The following is a 25,968-nucleotide window of genomic DNA, read 5'->3' as shown; positions in this document are numbered from 1 at the left end:
TCTGCGTTATCTGCATACTTCACTGGACACACAGTAGATGAAAACCAATGAACGGAACAATTATTCTTGCCCGCTTTTCCCCCCCCCTTCGGCCCTTCTTTCTGACGTACTTTCATTTTGATCCTCCCACATGACCTTCTGAGCATGTATGTGACCTTTGAGCTCATAGGACTTCCTGTGGAGATTGAGCAATTGAAGTGAGTCTTTTCTTCCCACCACTCTCTCCCTTCACCTTCTCTCTTGTCCCTCTTTCCCTCTCTCTATTCCTTTCCATCTCTCTTCCCCTCTCCGTTCTTCCTATCTCTTTCACACTCTCTTCCTCCCTCACTCATCTCTCCCCCTCTTCTGACCCCTCTCCTCTCTCGCCCTCTCCCTCCTTCTCTCAGGTTTCTCAGACGTGGACCAGACGTATGCCCAGCGCACGCAGCTCTTCGACATGCTCGTCAACTTCTTCCCGGACACCATGACCCCACCCAAGGGTAACCTCGTTGACCTCATCACACTCTAGCCCCGCTCCACAACCCTATGCACCACCACCATACGCCAATAAGACTCTGATTGGCCGGCCCAAAGCCAAACTTAATATTTTTCTACACTTGACCCTTCCAAATTCAGTGGTGCTCTGCTCGCGGACTGCACTTGTTGACCCCCTCTTTAGGACGTTGGTTCTTCAACAACTAAAACGGAAAATGAGGGTCAGGCCACTTGTGATCTAAAGGGGCTGATACTGAATATCACTGTGTGAAAAAGAAGAAAAAAAACTCCTGATAGTCTTTGTTTAATAAACTGATTTAACAGGGCAAAAATAACCCAGAATTCTGCCAAACATATCTGTGATAACTGATTTGATTTGTGAGGTTTACATTACTTTTACACGCTGCGTTTGAGTTTGCTTGGCATTAGTAGCCTGTTAGATCAAGGAGGAGTCTCTTATTTTCCGCTCGGTCTTGCATCTGTCGCTCTCTGACACACTCACTCACACAAACCAGAATGTGAAAGTAGTTGTTACGTAATGACACCCTGTCAGTGCGTTGTACGTTGAATATACCGTCAACCAAGTTCATGCTTTTGTTTGCTTGCTCTGCCTGTATTATTGGTGGCCATATTATATACCCCATATTTATAATTGTCTGCCATGCTGTTTCACACTGTGTCAAAATGTTAATTGTGTTATATAGAAACAATAGAATAATGATCCTAAGAGACAATTTATATGTCAAATGAAGTTAAGTCAATTAAATCCTCTATCAATGTAAAATTCAGTCATGAGTTTGGGGGGAAAACATTGTCAAGTTGTCAAAAGCCTGGGATTCTGGTAATGGCTACTGTAGCTTTAGTGTGATGCAACTATGGTTCTGTCACTGAGGCATGGTGGGAAATGTAGTCTCCAAGTATGAATGTTATTTTTTAAACTCACTCCCCATCTTGTAAGAGAACTGCAACATGATGGTTCTGCTGTATCAGGGAGTTTTTTTTAATGTACAAACACACATCTGTACACATATGATCTCATTGGCTGGGATGTATCTCACTTTGACGATGGAAGTTATTTTATGGAAGGAAAAATGAAGGATTGCTTTCATTGAGGGAGAGCCCAGTCTCCCCCTTAAGAGATGGCCTGATTACTGGGTTCTCTCTGTTTCTCATGCAAACAGTGATGGCAGGACATTCTTCATTTCTGACCTAAAGAAATACAGAACACTAGATTTCATTCTTACTCAGAATAAGGCGATAGGAGCATTCACAAGTGATCTCTAACACCAAGTTATCAAATGGTATCTGTCTTGTGGCTCCAGCCAAAGTTTTAATGTACAGGAAATGTTTTTGATTGGTTCATAATCATTATGCTGGAACTGAGGATGCCCTTTGATATAGCTGGCGTGTGTTTGTCTCGGATCACCAGGGTATTTTGTCTAGTTCACCTGTGTAACATAATACAAACACATGCCTCATATTGTTCTTCCATTAATCTCAGTAGGAGAGATGATTGAAGTGATCCCCTTTCCCCTCCTTCTCAAGAATAGTAGCAGCCTAGTCTTCCATTACATTGTGTGTATTGTCTATGTATTTAGCATTTTCCTGAGACAGCTGTACAGTATGCAGAGTACACTCTAGGCAAAGGCCTATGGAGTCTGTGAAATATCCATCCCCATTTGTTTCGAGATCAATCAACTCCACTATCTGCTAACCAGAGAGGGAGGGACTATTCACATTCAAGGAGACAAACACTTAGTGCTTGAGTCCTGTCGGGTGGTAGAGCCAAACTTTAGACATGCTTTTTCTTGTCAAATCCTTACAAAATCCTTGATCAAAATCCTAATCAAATTGGCAGATTGTACACTACGTCCCAATAGATTCATTACATCTGGTTCAAGACTTCTGATCTTATTGTTAGGTGAGTGATCAGATCCGATTTCTCTGTTCGTTTGCACTCATGTCCTCAGTAATCAGAATTAGATTAATTTGAATCACAATCATTTCTGTGTGTGTTTGCTGCTTGTGTGCAGGGTGCACACCCCTGTATGCTTACAGTGTGTGAGCTTGAAACGTGTGTGTGTGTGTGTTTGTGCTTGTTTGTGTCTGTTTGCTAATGGTTGTCTTCTGCTGCCACCATATTAAGCTTAGTAGATATTAGCTCTCTGACCTGGGATCCAGAGAGAAAGTGTCATACTTACCATCATAGATTTGTAATAAAACCTGTTATTTAGGCCGTACTCATTATTTATGGTCGTTGTCACAGAATAGAAGACTTTTGCGGTGGTTTCTTTTTTTGTCAGAAATAAAAGATAAGCTTTAAGAAAACATGAAAGAAGCACCTTTGCAGAAAATATATATATCACAATGCCAAATACATTTTATTTTTGGGAGCGGAAGGAAATTATAATTTTCAGGTAAATGGAATGTTCATCTGCACCCTCTTCTCCCCTACTGGGACTCATGAGTATGTGGGGTACTCTAGAGTGCGTGAATGAGCACTACTCTGTGGATAAAGTGAATGTGTAGAGAGCCTATTGTATAATTGCATTGTATGTAATGTACATAACGAATAAAGATTGTATTTTGTTCAGGTTTTCATAAATAAATGACTCCGGTCTTTTGATTTGTTTGTAACCAGTTGGGATGCAACTATACATTTTGTATTTGGATTGTTTCATCAATTTACCATTGGTGAAAAGTTACAAAAAATACAACACCTGTTTGAAAGAAGTGTGTTTTATTGGCAAATCTTTATTGGTATAAGAAAACATGGCTGCCCTGGTCATGATAGACGAGGCACAGCTTCCAGTGTGTCAGACCCCCTGTTGTTTGGCTTCATCAGCAAACAAACCATAAATACATACAATAACTGCTAAATATTTTTGTGTAAAATAAATAAAATACGAGTGAGCGACTGTACAGAACTAATGACAAACGACACAGGAATGTGTGGAATAAGTGGTGGATTGTTTGGTGTTGGTTGATTTTACAGCTTAAATATAATTGGGAATTATTGTGTCCATGTGAATTATACATGAATTGGAATACATTTAGCCAGATAATCACATGGATATTTAAATACCCTTTTTCGTCAAATCAGCTGAATAGAAATGTAACAAACAACAAATAAAATGTGTAGAGGCCTATGTAACCTTCAACTTCAGCAAACAAGAAAATATGTATCTTTAGGGGCCAGCTTCCCTGATACAGAGCAACCCCAGTCCTAGACTAAAAAGCCTAGTTGAAAGGGCTCTTAAGTCCAAGGCTCGGCTTTATCTATGTCCAGGAAACTGGTCCTAGGTCAAGTTCTTTAGAAATTTCAAACGACTATTTACAGTGTTTTTCCCCTTCATATCTGTAGGCCCTCCCGTCCCAGCAGCGTCTCCAGGGACCCCGTTGTTTCATTAGTGTGGTTCACTGTGCTCAGTTGAACCAGTATATGGCTTCTATACAGCAGCCAATGCCAGGTCGTCAGAGCAGAGATTCACTAGTAGTTTAATTCATTCACCAGGATGATTATTTCACTTTATCCTGAGGTCATTTTCTTTAAATCAATACTATTGAGATTTAACCATAAAGGCAGTGTTACAGTTTACAAAGTTTCAGCTTCCATTTTCTCTGAAAATATAAGAAAATACTATGTACAGGTGCTCAAGTGTACAATTCAATGCACTTTTGGGGATTACGTTGATTACAGCATAAAAAACATGCAGATTTTAGTTTGGACCGCTTCATAAACTCCACCCTGAAATAATGGTGGTTTGAGTGTTTGGTTTTCCCAATTAAATCAATAACTGTGTAGCGGTACATCAAGTACCTTAAACGCTCAATGGCTCTTAAAATGGGATTGTGTATGTTTGAGAGTTACATTTCCCAAATATTGAATATCTCCTAAAACTAGGCACAATGTTGCTTGGTGTAGTATCCACTAAATGTCCTGTTACTTTTCCATGGCCACAGCGATGTGACTCTTGACACTCGTTTAGTCGGGATGGGTTTCCAGAACCTGTCATCTGGGTGTTTATTTTCTCCAGATTTGTCAGGTGGTGTCTGTCGTTGCCTTGGGTCTGGTTCAGTGGGGAGGAACATTAAAAGTGTTGCGGATAGAAATGCATTGCATAGAACTGTCACAATTGTGCAATTCTCAAATACCATTATTTAAAGTTGTATATATTCTATATAGAATACATTTCTACCTGCAACGTTTGGAGCTAGAACTCTACTAAACAGGGCCCTTGTAACGGTGCAGGGAAGGGAGAGTCAGTTGGTCGAGGGATTATAGTAGCCCCCCTGTCTGTTCCACTCCTCTACAAGTGAGTGTCCTCCTCGTCTGGCATGTCCTCTTTGAGCAGGCTGTCGATGGGGACAATCCAGCTGTCGTTGAACTCTCCGTACAGGGCCACCTTCTTCTCCTGCATCTCCGGCTGCACCTCCATCACCTCCAATGTGGGGTTGTCATGGTAACCATCCTCCACCGTCTGCAGCTCCTCCGTCAGGTGTTGCTGTTGAGAGAAGATAAGGGGAGATTTCGGGTGAGGACCCTCTGAAAGCATAGCTCAACTATATTAGGAAGTATTTTAGGAAGAATGTGGACATATTACAGACAGACATTATTGACTGTAGAGTAGTTTGATTTTCAAATTGTTTACTTGGAGGTTCTTCCGATAGGACTTGCGGTGGTATGAGGCGTAGATGGCGAAGCCTACAATCATGGCCAGCAGAGCTCCGCAGGATGCCAAGATGGCAATCAGGGTCATGTTGTCGCTTGGTTTCTGACAGAATAGATGAAAAAGTAAATAAGGACCCACTCTGGCACGCCTCCCTCCAAATACAACCTTTACATGTTCTCTAGTAGCCAGTTTATGATGACATTCAGGGAAATATGTAGTTCACAATGTTAATTAGACTTACTCTGGTGATTTCCTCGTAGTATTGCTGGACGACAGAGTTGTCCACTAAAAAAAATCAAAGGAAACTTTCATTTACAACAGTTCATTTCTGGTACTTGACCTTGACAGCAATTGGCTCTAACCCTCTCAAATAGTATGTATTTAAACACAATTCATACAACCAAGACTAGCATTAGGAAACGGGGTGCGTTAGGTGTGCTCTATTTAATTGCTTTGGAAGCGTCTGAATCGTGGGGACTGGGTAGTTTTACTTACCTTTACCGGCCATTACCACGCTGTCAAAGGTAGTGTGTCCGTTGTTCTCTCTCACAGTCAGAGTACAGTTAGCGTCGTGCATCTGAGACATCAGCTGTCGACACAGCTCCTCCAGGTCCTTCCTCTCGTAATTCTTACGAGAGAAAAAAAAACGTTTGTAAGGCTCTAAGTTGGATCAAATGTTTCCATAGTTTATGAACGGGACAAAAAACAATCAACATGCCTTGTTTAGTGAATCTATCTAAAGAGTGGCAATTGCTGAGCTGATGTCATTTCACCATAATATCATTACAACCATCACTACAATGCTGGTTTTGGTGAGTCGAGGGAAAGGTCAAAGGTGGGACATCAGCATTTCCCGCACAATGAGGTGTCAGTTATTCTTGGCCTTTCTGAAGCAGAGCAGCTGTTCATAGACAGCGAGGGAGAATGAGAGCGAGGAAGAACGTGAGAGAGGTGTGGGAAAAACGGAAACCAGCGAAAGGCAGGAAGGTTTCCCACTAAGACACTTTTTCCACCCAATGCCTGCGGAATCCTTTTTTAATAATATGATGCTCTACTTCCACTACTTCCTGTCCTGGCTTTGGAAACGAGTGTCACTCTGTGTTGAGAATAGACGGGTTGGTTGTTTAGCAACAAAACAGAAGCGTGTGCAACTATGGGGCAAAACAGATGGTTTACTTTGTTGTCAACATGTTAACTCTGTCTCCAAATGTTTATTGAAAACCTAAATACATTTGCACAATGAGCACTTGTTGTCTTTCAAATACATTGTTACAGTTGTTGGTTAGCTAGCTGGTAGATTTTTATATTAGCATAGAAATTATATCAGTCAAAATACCTCAAGACATGGTATCAATAACAAGATAAAAATAGCTGAAACGCACCACCTACGATTCCCCACATGGCAGCTTGTCATTGTTGCTAACCAACACACAGAATTCTGCCTCAGCATGCACATTGTTTTCATGACGTTGTCAGCTAACCCATCTATAGGACCAGGGGAAGGGTAGAGGTCAGAGCAGGCTTTCACCGTCCTGGTCTTTGAGGACCACTCTGTAAAGATGGTTCGAACTGCAACTGAGGATTTGTCATTACATTTGTCATTTGAAACCGAATGTAAACGCAGACCTAAACTCGTGAGCAAATCTAGGATGACAGTAGAAAGGAGAAACCCTTACCTCTCCATTTTGGGACTTGGCAAACTGTAAAAAGCAGGAAAAAAAGACACCGTTCAGGTCATATTTGTGTGCGTTATGATTCAGAAGATTTTTCTTGAATCAGACTGACAAGTCTTATGTTAAACTCTTTCTGTCATACCGTAAAGCTCTTGGGAGGAGTTGTAGTCTCAGCCGTGGTTGTAGACACCATCCTTCCCTGTGTGCTGGTCGTGGTGGTAGCAAGACTGCTGCCTGAACCCACACGGCTGGATGTGGAGGGGGGATGGGAAGGAAAGGACGATGCTGACCATGGGGTTGGGCCCACCGATGTTGTAGTTGAAACCTGTGTGACTTCTTCTAGAAGCATAAATAAAAGTGGACAATTTTGTCTGTTGAATGTTCTCTCACTTCCATCGTGTAATCACACATGCCCGCATGGGATAAGAACTGTTCAGCTTTTAGGGTTTTAATTCCTTTGAGACTACAGCCAAACTCTATGCTGTGTGAGTGAGGTGTTTTGAGGTGAAATGGTGTTGGGAGATAGACCCTCACCTGTAGTGTCCGGGGTGGTCTGAGTGAGGGTTCCTGAGGACCCAGAGGCCCCCGTTCCAGCAGTACCCACGGCAGTAACAATGCTGGTCCCGGGTGTGACGCCGGCTGTCGTGATTGTGGCTGTGTTAGAGGCTACACTAGTCACCTTGAGAGTTAGGGAGTTGGTGGCTGCTGTGACGCTGGCTGTCGGGATTGTGGCTGTGTTAGAGGCTACACTAGTCACCTTGTGAGTTAGGGAGTTGGTGGCTGCTGTGACGCTGGCTGTCGTGATTGTGGCTGTGTTAGAGGCTACACTAGTCACCTTGTGAGTTAGGGAGTTGGTGGCTGCTGTGACGCTGGCTGTTGTGATTGTGGCTGTGTTAGAGGCTACACTAGTCACCTTGTGAGTTAGGGAGTTGGTGGCTGCTGTGACGCTGGCTGTTGTGATTGTGGCTGTGTTAGAGGCTACACTAGTCACCTTGTGAGTTAGGGAGTTGGTGGCTGCTGTGACGCTGGCTGTCGGGATTGTGGCGGTGTTAGAGGCTACACTAGTCACCTGAGTTGATATCGGTGACGGGGTGGCTGTGACGCCAGCTGTAATTGTGGTGGGGATAGAGGCTATATATGAAGAGGATGAGGGTTGTTGCTTTGGATTAGCATCAGTACAGTGAAGTAGAAGACCTGGAGTGAACAAACACAAAACAGTGTTAACTGTTTAATCTGAAGCAAATATTACATAGGCCTAACTAAATGTAATCTACTTGGCTAAATTTACATGGAAATAATGCCATCTCTAGTCTCTAGAACTTGGTCCCTGTGAGTTGCATACAGTTTTATAAATATCTTGTATTTCTAAGAGAATATCAGTGATGAGATATTGAGGAGGCTCTGTGGTGAACTCTGTGGTAAACCTGCTGTTTTATTTCATTCTCTCTCTGTTTCTCTATTCATAGTAAACAGGACAGGATGCTCCAAACCCAGCCTATGGGCTTGCCCCAGCGCACCGTGAACAATCCTGGACCACGTTCTCAGGCTGGGACCCTAGGGATTTAGAACAATGGCTTCTATGGGATCCCCTCCCTCAACCCCCACACACGTACCGCCATAGCATTAGGACTACTACTTGCTTCCTCATACTCAGTCCCGCACATATGTGGGTGCACAGTCACACACTAAAAACACTCATACCTCTCTTATCTCACATGTTCATATATCAGGCCGTATACCTACATTACTAACGCACTGCACTATAAATAACATGCATTTCAAAGGCTACATCTGCTGTCAATTCATATAGGGCTGCATAATTCATCTAATTCACATCAAAATCGCAATATTGTCGTGCAATATTCATGTCGCAAGAAGATTCATATCGCATGCAATATTTTGAAACGCCTCTCAGCCATGTGTAGCGTCTGTTTTTATAGTTGTGGCTGCGTCACACACGCTCAAGCCCAGCCCCATCAAGCAGCGCAGCTGCTCCTCTTTAGATTCACTATAAGTTTGCATGCTGTTCTGTTAGGTCAAATGCAGTCAACAGATTGTTCCAGACAACGATGACACTTTTTTTTTGCTTTTTAATATAAATCATTCTGTTTCTAGGATTCCAACAGTTCACCCAAGTGTTTTCATCTACAGGTAACTGCCAAAATAAAGGAAACACTTGAGTAAATGACCGATACAAAGTATATGTAAAGCAGGTGCTTCCACACAGGTGTGGTTCCTGAGTTAATTAAGCAATTAACATCCCATCATGCTTAGGGTCATCAGAGAGGAAGAGGCGAAGCGAGAGATTTTACTCCACCCAAAATCTGTCCACGAAAATAAGCCCACGAAGTGAGTAATTTTTGTATGGAGGTCAATGAGTGTGTTGAATTTGATCAACACAAAATGTAATGTGATACGTGAGGGTTATTTGATCAACACAAAATGTAATTGTAATGTGATACGTGAGGGTTATTTGACCTAATAGAAGTTTCGTAATGGTTAGATTGTTACGAATGCACTGATAAATGTGACATTTTGGCAACTTAAAAAAAAAAATTGTATCTGAGTTGTGCCTGTTGTCATAGAGATACAGTGCATTCAGAAAGTATTCAGACTTTTGTTATGTTAGAGCCTTATTCTAAAATGTATCAAATATTTTTTCCCCTCATCAATCTACACACAATACCCCATAATGACAGAAAACTGGTTTTTAGACATTTTTGCAAATGACAAATTCAAAACATAAGTATTCAGACCCTTTGCTATAAGAATTGAAATTGAACTCAGGTGCATCCTTTTTCCATTGATCATCCTTAAGATGTTTCTACAACTTGATTGGAGTCCACCTGTGGTAAATTCAATTGATTGGACATGATTTGGAAAGGCACACACCTGTCTATATAAGGTCCCACATTTGACAGTGCATGTCAGAGCAAATACCAAACCATGAGGTCAAAGGAATTGTCTGTAGAGTTCTGAGACCGGATTATGTCGAGGCACAGATCTGGGGAAGGGTACCAAAACAAATCTGCAGCATTGAAGGTCTCCAAGAACAAAGTGACCTCCATCACTCTTAAATAGAAGAAGTTTGGAACCACCAAGACTACAACTAGAGCTGGCCGCCTGGCCAAACTGAACAATCGGGGGAGAAAGGCATTGGTAACTGATAGAACTCCAGAATTCATCTGTGGAGATGGCTGTCCTTCTGGAAGGTTCTCCCATCTCCGCAGCACTCCACCAATCAGGTCTTTATGGTAGAGTGGCCAGACGGAAGCCACTCCTCAGTAAAAGGCACATGACAGCACTCTTGGAGTTTGCCAAAAGGGACCTCGGACCATGAGAAACGAGATTCTCTGGTCTGATGAAACGATGATTGAACTCTTTGGGCTGAATGCCAAGCGTAATTTCTGGAGGAAACCTGGCACCATCCCTACGGTGAAGCATGGTGGTGGCAGCGTCATGCTGTGGGATGTTTATCGTCTGCAGGGACTGGGAAACTAGTCAGGATCGAGGGAAAGATGAACGGAGCAAAGTACAGAGAGATCTTTGATGAAAACCTGCTCCAGAACGCTCAGGACTTCAAACTGGGGCGACGGTTCACCTTCCAACAGGACAACAACCCTAAGCACGCAGCCAAGACGACACAGGAGTGGCTTCGGGACAAGTCCCTGAATGTCCTTGAGTGGCCCAGCCAGAGCCCGGACTTTAACCCAATCGAACATCTCAGGAGAGACCTGAAAATAGCTGTGCAGCGACTCTCCCCATCCAACCTGACAGAGCTCGAGAGGATCTGCAGAGAATAATGGGAGAAACTCCCTAAATACAGGTGTGCCAACCTTGTAGCGTCATACCCAAGAAGACTCAAGGCTGTAATCACTGCCAAATATGCTTCAACAAAGTACTGAGTAAAGGGTCTGAATACTTATGTAAATGCATTATTCCCATTATTATTTTTGCTAAAAATTCTGAAAACCTGTCTTTGCTTTGTCATTATGGGATATTGTGTGTATATTGATGAGGGGGAAAAACTATTTAATCAATTTTAGAATAAGGCTGTAATGTAAATAAATGTGGAAAAAGTCATGGGATCTGAACACTTTCCAAATGCACTGTAAACGGAGGACTCATCATCAACCTGTTTTAGCATGGACATTGCCATTGAATGCTTCCACCCTTTTAAAGTAGTCAACTGAATGGGGATTCCTATGAGTTGGGAGGAATCAGCCAATGAAGACGTTGACTACTTTAAAATGGAGATGGCCTCAATGGCGCTGCCCATGCTGTCACAGACGCTATAATTGCACAGATACAAAGATTAGTCCTCTCTATATCTCTATGGTCTGTTTTTCACACGTGTATCTGCCCGCTCATTAGCTGGAATGGTCCCACCTGATCTCATCTCCTGCCTGCCTGTCTTTTATCTTTGGGAACATGTATTTCCATTGTTAGAGCGGTCACTCGAATATCTTCTCAATATAATAGACAGTCTTTGGGTTGATGTATAAAAATGGCCAGTTGCCCATTATTTTGGCTACCATGGTTAAAAGAAAAGATCTGTGACGTTGAAAGAGGGGTCTCAAAGGAGCTTAGGGGGTTTACAGAGTGTGTGTGTGTGTGTGTGTGTGTGTGTGTGTGTGTCTCAATCACCAGATCTCAACCCACTTAAACAGTTATGGGAGATTCTGGAGTTGTTCCTGAGAGTGTTTTCCACCACCAACAAAACACCAAATTTTGAAATTTCTTGTGGAAGAATGGTGTTGCATCCCTCCAGTGAAGTTCCAGACACTTGTAGAATATATACCAAGGCACATTGAAGCTGTTCTGGCTGGTGGTGACCCAACACCCTATTAAGACACTTTATTTTGTTATTTCCTTTGTTTTGGAAGTTACCTGTATATTGCAAGTCAAATTACATGTTTGGTTAAAAAAAAAAAAGCAGCCCAAAATCTATACACATAGGACAACATTGTTTTTCAAACAGTGCTCAGTAATTGGATATTCCTGCCAAGGTTACAACCACAAACACAGGCCTACAATACAGGTAGTGGACATACTGTACATACACACCCACACATAAACCATACACTCTCACCTCCCACTCCACATGTGCACTGTAGAATAAAGAGATGTGGGGGCTCTAATCGACTCTATTCAATCCAACCTCATAAGGTTTCTATACTACTTGAATCACCCTTACAACATTCCAACCAGATTGTCAATCTCCATATCAATACATATTTTCACACTCTAATAGTCATTGTATTGTATGTATGTTATTGAGTAGAGCCCCTCCTGGTGACCAGCTCGTTAAAAAGATGCTCAGCCAGGATGTAAAGATGTAAATCCAGACGTGGGGATTAATAGTGGTTGTCGGGGGCAACGAGGACATTGTTTGTTTACACTCCTGCTAATGTCCCCTGGCAGCTAGTGAAAGGAAGTTGCTACAGCATTAGTAATGTCCCCAGGTAGCTAGTGAAAGGAAGTTGCTACAGCATTGGTAATGTCCCCTGGTAGCTAGTGAAAGGAAGTTGCTACAGCATTGGTAATGTCCCCAGGTAGCTAGTGAAAGGAAGTTGCTACAGCATTGGTAATGACCCCAGGTAGCTAGTGAAAGGAAGTTGCTACAGCATTGGTAATGTCCCCAGGTAGCTAGTGAAAGGAAGTTGCTACAGCATTGGCAATGTCCCCAGGTAGCTAGTGAAAGGAGGTGCTAAAACGACCAACCACCCTCTGCTCATTTTTGCATTAAGTAACCTTCTGTCTTATGTAACCATACCAAACTTACCATATCATACTAATTTCAGTGTCCCGAATGTATATTTACTATGTTACGCGTGGTCTATGAGACCAGGCAGGGTAGCTCGAGAAAGGAGGCTGCTTCAACATTGTAGTCTAACAGGTGGAAGTATCCCAGCAGGACTGAATGACAATGAAAAAAAAGTGTTTTACAGACAGTATTTCTTTGCTACATTTTAAGACAGCTTTTGGAAATGTGTAAGTCAGGAGTGATACAGTTCATTTCTGACATACACTATACAATGTCTTGGGAGTAGACTGTACTGATCATGCAGATATTCCATGTACAGTATGTATTTGACCTGGGACTGGTGAACTGCTCCTGTGATTTCCACACAGTGTTCTGCCTCTGAGACTCTGTGTTGTTGCGAGACGTGTGTCTCTATCTGTCTGCTCCACTATCTCCCCTCTTCTACCTCCTCTAGCTGTGGTGTCATATTTTGGGATGACCCTCTTTGACCCTGCCTGTCACCGGGTGTCTGTTTCTTAACAGGTGACAGCAGCAACCCTGATCCTGACATTATTAGCTGGGGCTGTTTTTATCTCAGAGACATTCCACCCCCCCCCCCCCCCCCCCCCCCCCCCCACACACACACACACACGGATAGCACCTGTAGTCTCTCCAAAAACACTCATTCCTTAAGATATGCCCCCCCTCCCTCCCAGAGAAAGGAGGGGGGGGGGGGGGGGGGGGGTAGGAGATGGAATGGAACATTCCATCTCCATAGCTTCCCTTTCCTCAGCCATAGGCTCCCTAGCTAGTAGCCATGATGCTTAGTAGTGAATAGGGAATGAAGCCTCCTTGTTGTAACTCATAGATCACACCAGAGCAGGTTCCTGTATACCACAGTAAGATTACATTACTATCCCCATGAGTATTGGATGTCTGTCTGTGTGACTACACAGCATAACTGGGCCAACACAGACTGACCTGCAGCCAGATCTTATTAGCCTCTTCCTCTACCAGGCTATTATTAAGATGGATCGCTAGGTCATTGGGTCCGGTTACGTCCTGTTGGGTCTGCTACTACAGTGTCTCTCTCCCACGGGGTGCGACCCGGTGTCCCGGACCCTCTCAGGGCCAGACGGTAGTCAGAGGGTGTGAGAACCGACCCCAAGGTCCTTCCTGTTAACTCTGTTATGCAATAAGATATGGGCTTCTTTGCTCTCTCACTGTGTGTGTGTGTGTGTGTAGCACATGGGGATGTGTGACTCAGTTGGTAGAGCATGGCGCTTGCAACGCCAGGGTTGAGGGTTTGAATCCCATAGGGGACCAGTAAGTGAGGGTGGTCACGTGTGCTAGCAAGGCAGAGGTCATGGGTATGAGCCTCGGTTTGAGCCGAATCAAGAAGAAGTGGTTCTCGCTAAGCAAGCAGCGTGACATTCTTCACGTGTGTGCATGACTTAAACACAGAGAGCATGAAACACCCTACACACACCCTGCTCTGACTCAAGACTAACAGAAACCCAGGAAAATACAGTCAGTTACTTCCAGATCTTCAAGATGGAAATGCAACAAGATGATGATAAGGCCTCTAAATGCCATTTACCATAGGGTTGAGTTCTTCAACTTCCCCAGTGTTTGTGTTCCTAACTCATGCCTGTGACAGTGTTATGGCTTGGCCTGTCCCACTGTGACTAACGAGTCAGTAATGGGGTCAGAGGGGTGTCTCCCTCTCCCCTTCCCTCCCCACAGGGGGTCCTGTTATTGGGTCCCGGAGGGTGTCAAGCACAATCATGTTTAGTGTGAGAGCCTCCATCCGTACACAGTTAAAGCAGAATGACAATCGGCCTGGAGGGTGGAGACTTGTTGAATTGTCCTGCCTTCCTGCCAGCCATATTGTAAGAATAACCTCTGGGCCCCAGGCCCCACACAGACTACTACTGGTAGAGGGAGGGGAGCAGAGGCTTATTTTATTTATTTTACCTTTATTTAACTAGGCAAGTCAGTTAAGAACAAATTCTTATTTTCAATGACAGCCTAGGAACAGTGGGTTAACTGCCTGTTCAGGGGCAGAACGACAGATTTGTACCTTGTCGGCTTGGGGATTTGAACTTGCAACCTTTCGGTTACTAGCCCAACACTCTAACCACTGCTACCCTGCCGCCCTTATGGCGACCAGCCATAAGTTAACCATCAGTTAACATCTTAAAAATAAAAAGAGCCTTTCTTTATGCTGAGTCCTAAGGGTGTGTGTCTGCCGGTCTACTTGTGTTCTGGCGTGGGTATGTGATCCTGTCTAGCTGTGTGTGAATTCATCTCTGTCCCTGTATGTGTGCCAGCCAGGCCATCCCATAATAAGGCCAGATTTATGTGCGTCTGAGCGTGAACAACCACCATGCACTGCCAGAGGTAGGAGAGTAAATAAATAAATGTAGCTATCCCTCTCCAGCCCCGGACACACAAAGTCACGCTGTTAGGTGGGTGACGGCCCACACAAAAGCCTGGCTTCCCCCGCGTGTGGCTATGCCAGGGGGGGTTACTCCCTCACCCCCGGCCCCCTGCTGCGGACCAAGCTTTTTAGGAGCCCAGTAGTCCCCCGCCTTCTTGGGGTGTCCCATTGAGAGGGGTAATTCAGAATTGGAACTGGGGGAGGAAAGGGGGGATGAAGGGAAGAGAGGAGGAGGAGGGAGGCAGTCTTTACACAGTACTTATCCAATAGGCTCCTCCATTAAGGAGAGGGGCTGTGAATGTAAAAACACTGTGTGAATAAAAGGGAGAGCAGAGAAAGAGTAGGGAGAAAGCGGGATTGGGGGAGGTGGGTAGAGGAGGATTGGGGGAGGTGGGTAGAGGAGGATTGGGGGAGGTGGGTAGAGGAGGATTGGGGGAGGTGGGTAGAGGAGGATTGGGGGAGGTGGGTAGAGGAGGATTGGGGGAGGTGGGTAGAGGAGGATTGAGGGAGGTGGGTAAGAGGAGGATTGGGGGAGGTGGGTAAGAGGAGCATTGGGGGAGGTGGGTAAGAGGAGGATTGGGGGAGGTGGGTAAGAGGAGGATTGGGGGAGGTGGGTAGAGGAGGATTGGGGGAGGTGGGTAGAGGAGAGTGAGGGTGGAAAAAGGGTGTTGGTCTCTGTCTGATGGTGTAAATAATATTTTTTATTTAACTGTCTGTGACTACACAGCATAGCTGACAGGATGAAGATTAACAGCTGCCACACGGTGTGGGTCCACACACCCAAACACAACCACATTCCTAGTGCTGTGATGCCAGGTTTATGGGTGTGTTTGTGTCTATGTTGAGCTGTGGTGTGGTGTGCACTTATGGTCAAGTCCAGCGCTTCTACAGCACTTTAGTCTATAGAGGTCTGGGTCGTTCCAAGAAATGAGTCCCTTTTGGTTAGTGTAAAAAGTTTGATTTCACCTAATCTAACGTTCTGTCATGAACAGCAACTTAATAAAGAAACATTTTTTCCCATTTCAAGAAATATCTATAATAACAGCCTACTAAGTGCCAATTAAATTAACAGGGTAGATGATTCTGTCGTAAATCAGCCATAAATCCCCTTGTGACAGGGTTGTTCAATTCTAGCCTGTCTATCTACGGGTAACCGGGTAGACATGTTATGCTCGACACGCTAAGTTTTCCACCAGAAAATGGCCAAAAAGAGTAGAACCAGTTCACCTGCTTATACACTATGATTTTACTCATGTTTATTTAAAAAATATAAGGGACAGGTTTTTTCCCCTTAAAATGAATCACTAATCACATTAAGAAATAATCATCTTCAGGAATGACTTGATCAAAGCAACAAAATAACTAGGGCTTTACAATAATGGTGAAAACTTGGACTATCCAAATAGTGTGACCCCATCTGTAGATTCTCTACAGATGGTCATACTATCAATAAACCATCTGTTGATAAGCAACTGCTTGTTAAGGTTACGGTTAGGGTATGGTTTAAAATAAGGGTTAGGGTTAGGAAGGGTTAGGACTTTATCCAAATAAAGTGTTACAAAGCTTGGAGAAATGTTGGGGTTAATCTTCCTAGATGTCACAGAGGGTGTACTGAGGGACATGTCACAGAGGGTGTACTGAGGGACATGTCACAGAGGGTGTACTGAGGGACATGTCACAGAGGGTGTACTGAGGGACATGTCACAGAGGGTGTACTGGGGGACATGTCACAGAGGGTGTACTGGGGGACATGTCACAGAGGGTGTACTGGGGGACATGTCACAGAGGGTGTACTGGGGGACATGTCACAGAGGGTGTACTGAGGGACATGTCACAGAGGGTGTACTGAGGGACATGTCACAGAGGGTGTACTGAGGGACATGTCAAAATACAGAATGTTGGTACTTTAGCAAGTCTTTATTCATAATAAAAATCGAATTCATTGAATGTTCCATGTGGTCTATATTAATAGGCACTACATTTAAAGAGGCTTTTACTACTTAAAATCTCAAAGGAACCACAGCGTCATTCAATTCAAGATGGTTCATCGTATCCACTGGTCGGGGGCCAAACTTGGAAGAATATTCTCTGATTTTGATCCTACCTGTGTCAGATGTAAAGTGGAACCAGTCACACTGTTGCATATGTTTTGGGGCTGTCATAAACTGTCAGGTTTCTGGGAATTAACATTTAAATGTTTCTCTGATTATATATGACACTGTTATAGATCCGTCTCCCCTTACAGCCCTTTTTGGAGTACTGCCCATGGGTACCCCCCTGTCAAGAATCCAGTCGGACACTGTTGCTTATACAACTCATTTAGCTAGACGGCTAATACTCCAGAACTGGAAGATGGCAGCTACCCCGTCTTATAAATATTGGGTGAGAGATGTGTTGTGCTCTCTGAAACTAGAAAAAATTCAATTCAATTCACGTGGGAACCCCAAACTGTTTAATGAGGCTTGGGCTCCATTCCGGTCTTACTTTAAACAGTCCATCCTCTGATGGCATTCCAATTAAAACTAAAATAAGTCTGTATGTGATTTAAGGGTTGGAGGAGCTTCTCTATGTGTTTTTGCTGGGGGGGGGGCATTAAGGTCCATGTGCTTATTGATTGTGATCCGCAGATGCCTTGTTCATCTTGCCCAGGCAGAGACTGAAGTGTGAGCTTGTTTTTCCCAGTTATTTTTACATTTTGTTCACGCCTACATGAATAATCATTCTATTTGTTTTATTTTAAAACATTGTAAACTTTATTTTTGGTCCAGTGGATGGTCGGTCTGTGACCATGACTGTCTGTGAGTGGTTGCATTTCTCCACCCTTATCCCTTGACTGTTTACAGGAACAATGGTGAGGTGTTTGCTCTGTCCCTGTACTATAGATTGCCCTTTAACCTTTGTAGCCTTCTGCCTGGTGTGTTTAACTTGTCTAAAGTATGGTATCTTTAAAGCTATTTTTTTATTTGTATTTTTTTTCTAGTTGAGTATATTATTTATATTGCGTTGTGTTGTTGTGTGTGTGTGTGTGTGTAAAACTTAATAAACAGAGTTTAAAAAAAATAATATCAAAGGAACTCATTTTGTGGAATGACCCGTCTATTGTCTTTAATCCTGTGTGTTGGCTGGCTTTGAGCTAAACTAAGGAATGCAGCAAGGAATACTGTATGCTATTAATCTATTACCAGTAAATACATTAGGCAAGGAATGTTGGTAGACAACAGTGTGGAACAGTTGACATTATGGAGGAGATTGGAGTGATATAGTGGTCACCAACACTTAAGACCCAACTCTGACACACACACACACACACACACATTTTGTTTGCTTGGCTCTTATTATGAAACATCCGCTCTCTGTTTTCTTAGAGGTAAAATAGAAGGGAGTTCCCAGCCAGGGCAGAGAAAGGAGAGTGAGGAGAGAGTGAAGGTGGGAGGGAGAGACCTTGTACATGTGTGTGTTCCTGTATGTGTGATATGAGAGAGAGATGAAGCAGGGAGGCGGTAGAAGGGAGGAGGGGAGCTGAGTGAAGGTCTGTGATGCATGGTGCCAGCCACTGGCCTGATTAATGTCCACCTGGCCTGGACATGTAGGAGTGTAGACTGCTCTGGGGTGAAGATAGAGGTGGAGGGTGTGGTGGTGCTTTATCATCCACATCAGACAGTGATGAATCACAAGGCTTTACTACACTTACTCCCTAGAGGAACTGGAAGCCTCCCTCTCCTGTACTGTTCCCCAACGCTGCTGTTTAAAACCCCAATCCCCTGAATGTCGATAGTGGATCTAAATCCCCTGGCTGCCTCTGAAATGGCACCCTATTCTCTTTATAGTGCACTATTGATAAGCGCTGTAATGGGCCCTGGCTCAGGCTCAGGTAAAAAAAAGTATGCCCTATAGAGGCAATGGAGTGTCATTGCAGATGCACAGCCTGTTTAATGTCCTGTTTCCCCTCACTCTTATTAGGTGAATTTCCAGGGGAGTGAAGGAGTGAGGACTCCGTCTCCCTGTCCTTGCATTTGAGTGAACCAGGCTGTGTGTGTGCGTGAGGAGACGGAGGGAGCTCATATATCCTCTCAGGATGGGAATCTGGTGCCACACCTTCCTTACGAACAGGGATGTTGTTAAAGGAGTTTTCCTATCTATTGTTCTCCGCTAGCGTTCTCCCATAGGCTGGGCCTAGGGAGGATGAATGTGGGTGACTAGCCGCATGCCGATCATAAGAGATCCTGGCTGGGTTTACCTTTTAGGAAAACACCCGACATGACCTTCTTGACCCCAAATAGAGGATGAAAGGGACTGTGTGCGGGGTAGACTCTGGACGGATATGGTCTGGTCTGGGATATTTGACTTATTCTTTTTAAAAGCACTATGGTTCGTTTGCCGATTGAAAATGTAAATGAATGGTTTGTGTTCTATCAAATGGTAATGGAGGTTGATTTGTATCCAAGGAGGACATTGTTTTTTTTGTGCCTATATGCTTGTCAATAATGCTTGTCAAGTTAGTTTTAGGCCTAACTCCTTATGTGGTCTAAAACAGTTTTGGGGAAAGGGCTGACCGTGAACATCCAGTCTGTTTTTGCTCGGCGACAAAAAAAACAAAAGCCTCCTCTACTTTTCATGAATTTATAGTGGCAAGAGGCAGGTGCGACCTGCGCGTAATTAAAGAATAACACTCCGCCTTACCATTTGGCATGAGGGTCGTCTCGAGCGGGTCACGGGGGCACTTCATTATGCGGTCCCGTTGTCTCCCTCCCGGGCTCCCGGCTCTTGAGCACAGTGTGAGAGGAGAGGACCCGGGCGTGAAGAGGGGGCAGATGTTTCAGCTGCGCGGCCCTGGCACTGACTCCCCGGTGCCACTCCCTCAGATGCCAGTCTCTGCCTCGCACTTACAGTGCAACTCCCCCTCACTCACTCCTCGATACCGAAATTAGAGCAGCATGTTGTGAAAGCGCGCAGCTGGTATAGATTCTCACTAGTATTAGTGAGATAGAGGACTAATAAAATAACGGTTAAATAGGAATTATATTTTGTATCTTTGGATTACTGCCAAGTAACATGTTCTTTTAGCACCGATGACTGAAAAAATTACAATATGTCAATCATATAGACGGAATATAACGAAAACTATTTAATTTTTTGATTGGAATTCCATTCCATTTTGTTTTACAGATTCACAGATTAGGCTACAAACTTCAGTGCATCATCAACTGTAAACTATTGATGTGCGCACCTGTTGCTGGGGAGAAACACAACCTCTCATAATCAACATTGTTTTATTTAGTTGTTTTTCTTTTATTATGAATTGATAAATGATGATACCAAATGTGATCTCCTCCTATGTTAACTTCTCTCATTGAATGTCTTCAATTGCTCAAATAAAGGAAAGGTGATGATGGGGTCTTGTGGGTCCCCAAAAATAAAACCAACTTTGATCAAATGAAATAAAATACAAAGAATAGACACTTACCAAGTGGAAGAAGTGCCCACGTGATTCGCATTATCGTTTCCATTCTGTTTTTTTTTAACCAACTTTGTTTCATTCAGTGTTGATGCAGCACTCAATCCGTGGTTTTAGGTATTCCGAATCAGAATGTTGAATTACAAGCAGCGGAATCTTGCTGGAGACGCCGGTCCGTTACGCCTATCTCATTGAATTTGTATTTGAAGTAAATTATTTTCCCAGAGTTATTGTTTTGCTGAAAGCTAAGAATTCTTTTGTTTGGCGCTTCTCCCCTTCTTTTCTCCCCCTCTCTGAGTCGGGAATTTGGGGGAAAGTTTTTCTCCGGTCTCCTTGGCTGCGCTGATTGTGTAGCGTTGTTGCTGGCTCCTTCTCCCCGAGTGGCTTGAAAACGTATTGTGCTTTCAAAGCGCAAGCCCCGTGGCCAGTCCAGACCCCAGTCTTCTTTACAAGTGTTCAGCTGTTACTCACAGGCCCATGGCACTGCCCATTCCAGCTTGTCATGCGAGGCAAGGGGAGATCCAATAGAATGCATTTTTGGGCGGACTCTCAAGCTGACCAACACTGAAGAACAAAGGAAACGACTCCCAACGACTATGTTCCTTCAGTTTGCCTTATTCCAATAATGGTCAATGATACAATAAATACAGTGGCTTGCGAAAATATTCCCCCCCCCTTGACATTTTTCCTAATTTGTTGCCTTACAACCTGGAATTAAAATAGATTTTTGGGGGGGCTGTATAATTTGATTTATGCAACATGCCTACTACTTTGAAGATGCAAAATGTTTTTTTTTTTACTGTGAAACAAACAAGAAATAAGACCAAAAAAAAGAACTTGAGCATGCATAAATATTAACCCCCCCCAAAGTCAATACTTTGTAGAGCCACCTTTCCCAGGAATTACAGCTGCAAGCCTCTGTCTCTACACCTGGCACATCTAGCCACTGGGATTTTTGCCCATTCTTCAAGGCAAAATGCTCCAGCTCCTTCAAGTTGTATGGGTTCCCCTGGTGTACATCAATCTTTAAGTCATACAACAGATTCTCAATTGGATTGAGGTCTGGGCTTTGACTAGGCATTTCCAAGGCATTTAAATGTCTACCCTTAAACCACTCGAGTGTTGCTTTAGCAGCATGCTTAGGGTCATTGTCCTGCTGGAAGGTGAACCTCCGTCCCAGTCTCAAATCTCTGGAAGACTGAAACAGGTTTCCCTCAAGAATTACCCTGTATTTAGCGCTATCCATCATTCCTTAAATTCTGATCAGTTTCCCAGTCCCTGCTGATGAAAAACATGATGATGGCCTCGGGTGATGAGTAGTGTTGGGTTTTCGCCAGACATTGCGCTTTCCTTGATGGCCAAAAAGCTCAATTTTAGTCTCGTCTGACCAGAGTACCCCTTCTTCCATATGTTTGGGGAGTCTCCCACATGCTTTTGGCGAACACCAAACGTGTTTGCTTATTTTTTTCTTTAAGCAATGGCTTTTTTTCTGGCCACTCTTCCGCAAAGCCCAGCTCTGTGGAGTGTATGGCTTAAAGTGGTTCTATGGACAGATACTCCAATCTCCGCTGTGGAGCTTTGCAGCTCCTTCAGGGTTATCTTTGGTCTCTTTGTTTCCTCTCTGATTAATGCCCTCCTTGCCTGGTCTGTGAGTTTTGGTGCTGGATTTAATGGTGCTCCATGGGATGTTCAAAGTTTCAGATTTTTTTTTATAACCCAACCCTGATCTGTACTTCTCCACAACATTGTCCCTGACCTGTTTGGAGAGCTCCTTGGTCTTCATGGTGCCGTTTGCTTAGTGGTGTTGCAGGCTCTGAGGCCTTTCAGAACAGGTGTATATCTACTGAGATCATGTGACAGATCATGTGACACTTAGATTGCACACAGGTGGACTTTATTTAACTAATTATGTGACTTCTGAAGGTAATTGGTTGCACCAGATCTTATTTAGGGGCTTCATAGCAAAGGGAGTGAATACATATGCACGCACCACTTTTCCATTTACATTTTTTATACATTTTTTGAAACAAGTTATTTTTTTCATTTCACTTCACCAATTTGGACTATTTTGTGTATGTCCATTACATGAAATCCAAATAAAAATCTATTTAAATTACAGGTTGTAATGCAACAAAATAGGAAAAACGCGAAGGGGGATGAATACTTTTGCAAGGCACTGTAACGGACATCGGTTTGAGGGAAAATTACAAGGACATGTGCTGGAGTGTTTTGCATTGATTAAGTCATCCAATTCAGTCCATTAAAATACCATGAGCGACTCTTAGCATGCTGCTTCCTTCAGACACACGGCATGGTAATACATGTTACCCAAATCATTCATATCTATAGTACTCCATTCATTCACCATATTAGCCAACAAATACAATATTAATTAGCTTGGGAAAGTGGCATGTAACCAGCAGGTGTTATGTTTGTCTTTTGGATTTGGGGATCCAAGTCAGGCTGTTTGACCCTAAGGAGAGAGCTGAGTTAATTCCACTCAGAGCCATGGCAACGGGAATTCACAGGCTTTCCTGGAATTGCTTTGAAAGCACTTTTGATATGCCCTCTTCAAAGATCAGTCAGTCAAATATTTATTTTTTTGTGCAAAAATACTTGATTTGCCTCAACTGGCAGCTTCATGTGTTAGACAATATTGAATTAATATCTTGAATAACTTCTACATCAATCCCTATTTGTAATACATGTATCTTTGAAAGATGTAAGAGCCCCAGGCATGATGTCTGATATATAAGATCCAGTGGCTGGTCTGGTGATGGGAAATTAGGGCGTAAATAGTGGAGATAAGATCATGGGTGTGGAGGTTTCCCTGGGCGTTTCTCTGTACTGAAATAGTCGGTCATTATTAAGCTGTTTAGATGTGGAGCTTTCAAAGCTATGCTAATGGTACTCCCTCCCATGGTCCATGTCAGTCTGGGTTATTAATTTACCTTCAACAATATACCATTTATTTGGTTGAAAGAACACTTAAGAGTTTAGTGTAGTTTATGAGTGTGGAGTGGTGTACATACACGCTGTGTGTGCCCTTGTTCATTTGTGATTGACTGTGTGTGCGTGTGGCAGAGAGAGTCGACAAGTGTTTTTACACATGTACAAACCTATGAGAGCTTGTGTATGTGTGAGTGAGTGAGGGAGCTGGTGTGTGACTGCCACCAATCATCCCTAGTACCAGCAGCTGGTCAGAGGAATTCTGTGTTGGTGTTAGGGATCCTCTAAACTCCTCAAATGTTACACCCTCCAGTACCATCATCTGACTGAGGGCTGATGCTGCACCTCACCTCACCAGGCTGGCCAGACACAGGGCTGGGAGGGGTATCACGGTGGGGCTGCTGACTGGGCTGTCATTTAACCATGAACTGTCATTTTTGGCTCTCAGCTCCCTTCAGTGCCAAGTTGCCCAGGGCTGTGAGCACCAATGGACAGTTAGTACATTGATTTCGTCTTTGTTTATTAAAGCTGTCATTATCTATTAATCTGTTTTACTTGGCCACTCCTATTGATGGTGTATTATAGAAATACTATTTGAGTTGGCATACAAAACAAACTCAAATATATCACTTCTTCTAAAACTAGAATAAAATCAAAAAAGCTGTGTTCTACAACTTCTCAAAAGATCAGTTTGGCAGATTAGCCATGTGACTGTGTGTCTGTCCCAAGTGATGTATGTGATCGTTGGTACCAACATCTATCTCTATGTCACAAAGGGGAAGTTCGACCCAGAGACAATGCCCCCCCCCCAGTTGATGTGAACTTGTACACATTCCAAAGGCATGATTACTTAACCACAATGAGTTGTACGTGTGTGTGAGAGAGCGATCTGCTGGCTCTGAGCCATGCTTTCTCATATCCAGCGTTTGTCTCTCTCGCCCCGGCGCAGCGCTCATCCGCCTCATTAGCCTCTTACAATGGAGCGGGCATGGTTGGAAAGTGTGCACGTGTTCTCTCCTCAAACTCTCAATTACACCTTCCTACAACCTTTCTCAATTCGGTACACCTCCCCCTTACATCCCATCTACTCCTCCCCAGTCCTCTCCTCCATCTGTACTCCTACACCTCCTTTTGTTCCCTCCTTCCTTACACCCCAAACGCCGCTACAACTCCCTAAGTCTGACTTACACCTACATCCCCCTACGTTCCTCCTCATCCCCTACACATCCCTCCATCTTCCTAGACCTCCTCAGTCTCTTCAGAGAGACACCGTGGGAGGTGCCTCTAGGTCTCCCTCTCACTTACCTCACCGACATTAATATCTCCCACGTCACAACCCCCCACTTAACCACAGTGCTCCCCTCATACACCCCTACCATATGAGACCTAGAGGCACCTCCCACGGTGTCTCTCTGAAGAGAGGACCTGGCCTAGAACTTTCTGTGTTTGGCGAGTCCAAGGAGGGCTTGGACTCGCCAAACACAGAAAGTTCTAGGCCAGGTCCTCCCTTATATGATGAATTCCATGTTTGGAACCACAGGTTGGTTTATCAGGACATATGGCAGGGGTTAGTTACATCTGAGTGTATTGAAGGTGAATGATCCTGATAAAAACCATGTGAATATGGGTTTATCAGGGTTTATCAGGACATATGGCAGGGGTTAGTTACATCTGAGTGTATTGAAGGTGAATGATCCTGATAAAAAACATGTGAATATGGGTTTATCAGGGTTTATCAGGACATATGGCAGGGGTTAGTTACATCTGAGTGTATTGAAGGTGAATGATCCTGATAAAACCATGTGAATATGGGCTGCTGTGGTGGACACTGTTGCCCAGGTTTACTACGTAAACAAAACATTGATTCAGTTACCGACTAACACGGAGTATCCACTGGTGATAGAAATGAAATGAATCAGCCCATAAAATGAGATCATTTTAAAACACTGACCGAGATTAGATTGCGCAACAGGTGCTTAACAACAATGGATTTATTTGGTAGCTTCTCCATCAACATGTTTCCCTATTCAATTTCCATTAGGACGTCTCCAATCCTAGAGTGATGGAACTCCCCCGATTTACATTCAGAAAACAAAGAAGGTGATCAAACGATCAGACTTGATGAAGACTTCAAGTACAGGAATTTCACTCTGTAATTGGGCACTGTGTCCTCTGCTGCGGTAACATCAGGGAGACTGAGGTATGTGTAGGAAGAAGTTTTGCTTTAGTCCATCATTTTCACTCACCTTCTCCTTCCATGGGTAGATGAATCCCAGAGCCTTGTGGGAAGACAGCATCTGTGGCCTACGTACTCCTAAAAGTATTCCACCTCTGCACCCTGCATGAGCAGGTCAGGGGGAGAGCTGGACTGGTATGGAGGGGGAGACACCCTGACACACAAAAATGTAACGATTTGTTAAGATATCTGCAACACGTCAAACACAACCTTTTACACAACACACACCCTTCTCTTCCAACCAAAACACGTCCTTTTTGGCTTGTAATTTGTGCTCCAGTGAGTAACTCGTCTGTGTGTATCTGCCTTTCTGAGTACA

The 25,968-nt window shown here is 43.7% G+C and overlaps 2 protein-coding genes across 9 annotated transcripts in view; one reads left to right on the top strand and one right to left on the bottom strand.

Moving 5' to 3' along the window:
- LOC139392805 (muskelin-like) overlaps window positions 1-3,204 on the top strand; it is a 37,031-nt gene extending 33,827 nt beyond the window's left edge. For 3 of the 5 annotated variants that reach the window (XR_011629736.1, XR_011629735.1, XR_011629734.1), the window contains exons 18-19: window positions 387-2,064; window positions 2,458-3,083. Coding sequence is in view for 2 of the 5 variants with exons in the window: in XM_071141064.1 (XP_070997165.1) it covers window positions 387-508 (122 nt within the window). In the remaining 3 variants the exon portion in view is untranslated. Of the gene's footprint in view, window positions 1-386 lie in introns of all 5 variants that reach the window. The other 2 variants (XM_071141064.1, XM_071141065.1) reach the window with 2 other exon arrangements.
- Window positions 3,198-20,997, bottom strand: LOC139392806 (podocalyxin-like). 4 transcript variants are annotated; one of them, XM_071141069.1, is made up of 8 exons: window positions 20,474-20,997; window positions 7,355-8,014; window positions 6,963-7,156; window positions 6,824-6,847; window positions 5,643-5,775; window positions 5,389-5,432; window positions 5,127-5,249; window positions 3,198-4,979 (listed from the first exon to the last, which is right to left on the bottom strand). In XM_071141069.1, the coding sequence occupies exons 1-8, from the start codon at window positions 20,544-20,546 to the stop codon at window positions 4,785-4,787; spliced, it is 1,446 nt and encodes a 481-aa protein (XP_070997170.1). In that variant the 5' UTR covers window positions 20,547-20,997; the 3' UTR covers window positions 3,198-4,784. The 4 variants fall into 4 exon arrangements, with proteins under 4 accessions (XP_070997170.1, XP_070997169.1, XP_070997167.1 ...); XM_071141068.1 differs by having other exon boundaries at window positions 6,963-7,159; window positions 20,474-20,990; XM_071141066.1 differs by lacking the exon at window positions 20,474-20,997 and adding an exon at window positions 19,690-19,978 and having other exon boundaries at window positions 6,963-7,159.
- Window positions 20,998-25,968: the final 4,971 nt, after the last annotated feature.

The sequence above is a fragment of the Oncorhynchus clarkii genome, chromosome 33 (assembly GCF_045791955.1).
Source record: "Oncorhynchus clarkii lewisi isolate Uvic-CL-2024 chromosome 33, UVic_Ocla_1.0, whole genome shotgun sequence".
In the NCBI taxonomy this organism is placed as follows: Eukaryota; Metazoa; Chordata; class Actinopteri; order Salmoniformes; family Salmonidae; genus Oncorhynchus; species Oncorhynchus clarkii.
Note: the sequence above shows the minus strand (reverse complement) of the source record. Positions and strands in the feature narration are given on the sequence as shown.

Coding starts and splice junctions, on each gene's coding strand:
- LOC139392806 (XM_071141068.1), bottom strand. CDS start 20,546: ATGAAACAAAGTTGGTTAAAAAAAAACAGAATGGAAACGATAATGCGA. Junction 8,015..20,473: donor GTGGGCACTTCTTCCACTTG/GTAAGTGTCTAT, acceptor TGTTCACTCCAG/GTCTTCTACTTCACTGTACT. Junction 7,160..7,354: donor GACCACCCCGGACACTACAG/GTGAGGGTCTAT, acceptor TTATGCTTCTAG/AAGAAGTCACACAGGTTTCA.